General features: G+C 34.9%; 1 protein-coding gene across 1 annotated transcript; it reads left to right on the forward strand.

Moving 5' to 3' along the window:
• The first annotated feature begins 1,236 nt into the window (after window positions 1-1,236).
• Window positions 1,237-2,690, forward strand: LOC127120629 (L-lactate dehydrogenase B). Its single transcript, XM_051051137.1, has 2 exons — window positions 1,237-1,901; window positions 2,060-2,690. Exons 1-2 carry the CDS (start codon window positions 1,293-1,295, stop codon window positions 2,501-2,503), a joined length of 1,053 nt encoding a protein of 350 aa, XP_050907094.1. The 5' UTR covers window positions 1,237-1,292; the 3' UTR covers window positions 2,504-2,690.
• The last annotated feature ends 4,189 nt before the right edge of the window (window positions 2,691-6,879 follow it).

Below are 6,879 nucleotides of genomic sequence, written 5' to 3' on the forward strand. Positions count from 1 at the left end.
TGCTTCATTCGGGATTTCACTCAACATCAGCAAAGAATCGGACCCAATAATGTTACAAGACCAGACTCCGTTAATCCAATATCCAACACCATCAACTTTCATTCGCGGTTACTATAATAAATCAAACAACAACGGGAATTTCCTAGATAAAGAGTCTTGGCCAATCCAACAATCCTTCAAAATTCCAATTGAATCCTCATTTCCTACTAAACCAATTCAATGTTACTGAAATTAATATGAAAATCACGCCACCCTAATGAAGATTTCTTGTCAACGGAAGGAGTGGAAAACTCAATAGTTGAAGCCCTAATGTCACCATATTTGAATGAGATAACCCAATGCCAAAGTGAATCTTCCTCCGTAAGAATCCTCCACGCCCATTTGCTCAAAAAGTGCCTGATTGAATGATTCACAATCCTTGCTCAAAAGTGCTTGGAAATCAACTATGGGGCTTCCATTAATCAGAATATAAACACACTCCCTAATCTAACTTATCCATTTTTTATATTCTTAAATATATTATTAGAAATAAAAATAAAAATATGCAATATATAAAGTCTTATTTTCTAAAATAAGACTTTAAAGTGGATCATTCTTTCATTTTTCTATTATCCCATTAATTTATTTTTAAAGAAATCAAACTACCTATAAAAATGACCTTTTATAAGTGGTCATAATAAAACATAAAAATATGGATATGATATATAATTAGTCACCACCTATATCATAAATTTTGTACTATTTTAAATCTTGCAATGTTTAATTCATTCGAACATATTTCTTCTCACAAATATTATAGCAATCAATTTAGTCAATATTCTCTGAATTTCTTAAAATTAACTCTTACTATATAGTACTTCAAACTTTTCAATGCTAATTTTTTTCTTTTAAATAATTTAAGTGGCTGCATTTAAAAATGAATATGTGAGATATCACATATCAAACCCGGACAGTTACTTAATGGTAATACTATTTTGAAAAATTCTAGAAAGTGTTGAAAAGCCAACCTTTCACTGTCACCCCAAAACTAAATGCAAGAAAGTTTGGCACAAAATAGAATTTGAAGAAACTTGGCTCAAGAAAACGGAAAGTAGAATGGTCTCAAAAAGTGTTTGTTTGTTGACTATTAAATTATTTCTTAACTTTCCCTCCAAGAAATAGTCCAAAACCATTCTCTTCCACCGTTGTTTACAATTTCCTTTTCTTCTCAAAATTTCTATAAATACATGCTTCCAATTAAGACACACATCAACAATTTAAACTTTCTCACCACCAAAAGAAAAAACACCAAAATGCATAAAAGCACATCAGGTTCATCCTTGGGGCCGGATGGATTGGACCTAACTCAATCCTTCTTCAAGTCCATCTTAAACGCGGCACCACCATCTCCAACCAAAAGGCACAACAAGATCTCAGTTATCGGCGCAGGTAACGTGGGAATGGCTATAGCCCAAACCATTCTCACACAAGACCTCGTGGACGAACTTGTCCTTGTCGATGCAATTCCCGACAAACTACGAGGTGAGATGCTTGACCTACAACATGCAGCGGCTTTTCTCCCCCGTACTAAGATCCAGGCCTCGACTGACTACTCAGTGACGATGGGGTCTGACCTCTGCATCGTCACTGCTGGGGCTCGTCAGATTAACGACGAGTCCAGATTGAATTTGCTACAAAGGAATGTTAATTTGTTTAAGAAAATTATACCACCTTTGGCTCGTTACTCTCCCCATTGTGTTCTTCTAATTGTTTCTAACCCCGTTGATGTGCTCACTTACATTGCTTGGAAACTCTCTGGTTTCCCCTCGAACCGTGTCATTGGTTCCGGCACTAACTTGGATTCCTCTCGCTTCCGTTTCCTCATTGCTGATCATCTTGATGTCAATGCTCAAGATGTACAGGTACAATCTTTTTTATATCGCGCATGTTTGATATCACAGTAGATTAATAAATCTACTATAATATCAAACATGCATTAAAATAGCGGTTGCAGATTGCAATTTCAAACAATAAAATAGCATATTCAATATTTGAACGGTATATTTTGATATTGTAACAGGCATACATAGTGGGGGAACATGGTGACAGTTCAGTGGCGCTATGGTCTAGCATTAGTGTTGGAGGGGTTCCAGTTCTAAGCTTTTTGGAGAAACAACAAATAGCATATGAGAAAGAAATGCTAGAGAACATACACAAGGAGGTTATAAACGGCGCGTACGAAGTTATCAGTTTAAAAGGGTACACTTCATGGGCGATAGGGTACTCGGTCGCGAGCTTGGCTCGAACAATTATGAGGAATCAAAGGAAGATTCATCCTGTTTCTGTTCTTGCAAAGGGGTTTTATGGCATTGATGGTGGAGAAGTGTTTATTAGTTTGCCAGCACAGCTAGGTAGAGGAGGAGTATTGGGTGTGACCAATATTCATATGACTGAAGAGGAGATGAAGAGGCTTAAGGACTCTGCTACTACTATTCTTGAACTGCAGAATCAGTTGGGGATTTGATTATTGAAGTTTGCATATATAATTATTGAAGTAAGAGTTAATCTAATTATTTGGACTTTGTTTATAGTGTGCATGGTGTTGGTTTGTGTTTACGTAAAAATCTAGTCAATGTTTGGTTTTGGACTCCTAACTAGAACACGTTAAGATAAATGAATTAGCAATCTATGGATCTTGTCTTGAAAAGTTACACTGATTTTGTGATTTTATCCGTTCTCTGATTTCATGGCAAAGATAAATTGAATCAAAGAGTTAGTCACATAATATTAGGAGACCTATATATTATTCTGCTGGACACAATTAAAACATCAAAAGTGGTTTTTAGAATGTTAAACAAGCATGCCCATAATCATTATTAAAACTTATTTTGATAAATATGTTAGTGCAAGAGTTTTTTGTACTCTAAAAAAGAATGAAAATAGATGAAATTCGATAGAGAGAAAATTGAAAAAGTTATAATTGATGATCAATTGAGTAGTTCATTAAGAACTATTCCAATGTGGAGCAGAAAATTTGTGATATGCTACTGAAATTTGTCTTGGAATCTCTTTGGTACAATGATGAGAGTCTCTCGAAGGTAGAGAGACGGTGTACATGCGGGGTTAGTATTTCAACGCTCAAATTAGTGAAATCAGAGAGATATAACTTGTAAGAATGGATGAATCATACATTAGTATAACGCCAATTCACATTTATATATGGACTAGGATTAGAACCTTCCCATGTGAGTGCATCGTGGAATGCATGAGACCTTTGGATCGAATTCAACAGCTAAGATCAGCGCGATGCCTGACTCTGGTGTGTAGCCCTCTCGCGAGTGTCTATCTGTTCGTCAGTCTTGAGCGGATGAAGTCCTAGATTGGATGCTCGAATTGAGTCGGTCTTATTGGGTCTTATGATCAATCCAAAACAAAAACAGTGATACAACCATTTGTACACTGTAACTTGCATCATAAGTTACTGATAATGAATTGAGTATTTCACTAAGAACAATGAACTGCAGAATCAGTTTTGTTTTAAACATTCCTCTCTCAAGGTTCAAGTTGAATTCTTTAAATGTGGCTACAGAGCTGCAATCAATCAATCATATGATTGAAATCATGTGATGTTGTCTATAAGTTTATGTGTATAAGTTTGGTAAATATTTCATAATTTTCCCTATAAATATCTTTTTTTATTAAGACTAGAGCTACTAGAAACTAGATACAACTATACGTTACATAGACTTTGGAATTGTTTGATTTCATTAAAATTTGATTGAGATGATCGAGCTTTAAATCTTTGTTAGTGATTAAGTATTTTGTATGATGTTGTTCTAGTAATATGGTCATAAATTTTTGTATATTACCTGAATTTATCTGGTTTCTATGCTATTGGAAATTAGACTCAATTATATTCAACATGAGCACCAGTTTTAATAAATTTCATTGAAAATGGATATATAAAACTAAAGTACATGTTGCAAAACTTTTGTTGCTCTGTTTTGTTCAGTGGCCTTGTATTTTGTTTCATGAAAGTGTACTAATTGAAGAACTTACTTTCAACAAATATTTGTTTACTCAAAACCAACTTCATTTAATATTTAAATTAATTAGCCAAAGTTGATGTTTGACTAATAGGAAACATAATTTTGAAAGTGTTTTAAGAAGAAATGCTTGTAGACAAAATAATTGATTATTGTTTTGAATATATTTTGTACGGATGTCATGTAAATCTAGAGTAACTAATTATTGAGATAAATGTTGAGTCTTATAGGATGAATGATGAATAAGTAATTTAGATGAAAAAAATCGATTGATAACATGTCAACGCAAATATTATATATAGGATAAGAGAAGTTGCACTATTTGATAGTTTGATAACTTTGTGAATTTGGGTGTTTCAATAGTAAGTATAGATTTTTCCTTATAGGAACGAATCTAGAGAGAATAAGAATAACTTTAGAATGACCATTTTATTTTAAATTAATTTCTAATTATAATTTTTTTTTTAAAATTATCGAATAATCACATTTACAAACAGATACGTTAGATAAACTGACGCATCCATTTAAAAGGAAGAGGAGGCGTCACTAGTACCGGCGCATACTTTCAAAGCATTGCATGGAGGTGTCAGCAACCATATGGCGCCTATGCATGTGCATTGGTGTATGCGTCAATTCATCTGGTGCATACACCTTAAGATTTTTTTTTTAATTTTTATTGGTTTATTTAATAAATAATTAAATAAAATATTTTTAAAAAAAATTATTCATGGTATAATAAAAGTCACATGAAATTGACAAAAATTCAATAACCGGCCCGATCGAAACGTCCCCCTGTTCCACATTCAGGTGTGTTAGTCTGTCTTCGAGGTCTTCCACGATTTTCCTAAGGTGTTTGGGGTCTTTGTGTGCTGACCTGATCCAATGATGGCTGGTGTGAAGGTTCGGTTGAAGTTCCAGCGATATTTGATAGATGTGTCATCATTTGTTCCCAATAGTCGGGGGGCTCTGGCCAACGTCACTTCCGTAATGGAGTTCAGTGCCTATGTTATCGTAGTTGGGTCGATGTGGTTGGGTGAATTGTGGACGGTAGTTGCCCGAATTAGGACATTGAATCGTTTTGGAAACGAAGCAATGGTTTCTGGGGTGTACTATAATTAAACAATGGTTAGGTGTTTTGAGGATGGGATGTTTGGGTAGTCATTGGTGGGGTGCTACGATGAAGTGAACCATATGAATCATCTGGGCTATCGACTGTTGTGGTGGATGTGTATGGTTATTGATGGGTAGGGTTTGATTCTTGGTTTTGAGTTTGGGTGGGTGGCATGAATGGATTGCGAGGTTGGGTGTTTGGCATGAAGGGGTTGTGAAGTTGAGTGTTTGGTTGTTGGGTGTATGTGGTAGGGTGTGTGAGCAAATTCTTTACTTTGAATAAGTTTTGAATGATAGCAAATTGTGTGATCATTGGCTAATTGTTGGTTGTGCATTATTTTACATGTTTCATTTGTGTTTTTAGCCTATACTATTGTTTCGTGTCTATACATAAAGATCCGCATTGATATATTTCTTAAAAGAACTCATAAAAACTGTTTTGTGTCAGTATGTATCGATACATGTTCATCTGCATCGATACATAAATTTGTTTTAAATCACAAAACGTTTTTTGCTTCAGTATGTATCGATACATACGAGCTTTGTATCGATACATGCTTAGTTAAAATGTTCTATGTATCGATACATACGAGCTTTGTATCGATACATGCTTAGTTAAAATGTTCTATGTATCGATACATACGAGCTTTGTATCGATACATGCTTGTATTAATTCTCTAAAATTAATCAAAGCTACAGTATGTATCGATGCATATTCTTTTGTATCAATACATAATTCTGTTTTGTCTACTAACAGCTTCTGTCTTTCACATATAAGAAGTATTTTGACAGCTCAGTTAAAAGCACGAATTCAGAAGTGAAAAACAGTTGAACACAAATCAAGGGAGTGTGTAGCAGCAATTGTTTTGAGCAGTTAGAAACCTGAAAGAGACTTCATCTTCTTCATCTTCTCAATCTCTTTTCTTCAAGAACATCAACACATAATCATTCTTGTTCTTTGGATTAAAGGATCAACGAGATAACATTCAGTGGAACGATCAAGGATCTAGCTGAGGTGTTCAGTGGAACGATCGAGGATCTAGCTGAGTTGAAGGTTGAAGGGGGTTTCGAGGAAAAACCAAATGGTTTGTCCTTCAAGAACTAGAGTGTTCTTGCGAGTTTGTTAGTCACGTTTGCAGAACAGATTCAGCCGTAGCGTAGGGTTTGGAAATTGGGTAATTTCGCAAACAGGTCGTGGAACCGGTGAATTGTTTGCAATTTCTTGCAGGAAATTCTTGATCGAGCTCAGATCAAGTGGAGGTTTTATACAAGAAGAAGATCTTGGGATTTAGATTTCTGTCTTTGTATTGAAACCTTGTATCAACGAATTCGGCATTATTGATAATTACAGTTCTCAATTTCATTTGAAATTGAGAGGGAGACGTACCCACACGCGAGGACGACAGTGGGGAACTTCCTTACCAAATCTCTGCGTATCGTATTCTTTCCTTATCTCTCTTTATGTTTTCAACAGTTTTGTGATTTCAGTTGGTGGATTGTAGTTGTACATTTCGTGATACAATAGTGGAAAGAAAACTTCTTTATATAAACTCCACCATTCTTCATCATTGATCACATACACACCAAATGTTTGACAAAACTGTCAGCTGAGTTTTATTCATTGGAATCAGAATTTAGTGATAAGTGCATTTGATTTGATAATATTCTGGTGTTAATTTTCTCTATCGTTTTAATTCAAATCCAGCAATAAATTCGCGTGTCCGGTTTTCTAGTAGCGGTTCAG

This window comes from Lathyrus oleraceus, chromosome 2 (genome assembly GCF_024323335.1).
Source record: "Lathyrus oleraceus cultivar Zhongwan6 chromosome 2, CAAS_Psat_ZW6_1.0, whole genome shotgun sequence".
NCBI lineage: Eukaryota > Viridiplantae > Streptophyta > Magnoliopsida > Fabales > Fabaceae > Lathyrus > Lathyrus oleraceus.

Coding starts and splice junctions, on each gene's coding strand:
- LOC127120629 (XM_051051137.1), top strand. CDS start 1,293: ATGCATAAAAGCACATCAGGTTCATCCTTGGGGCCGGATGGATTGGAC. Junction 1,902..2,059: donor TCAATGCTCAAGATGTACAG/GTACAATCTTTT, acceptor ATATTGTAACAG/GCATACATAGTGGGGGAACA.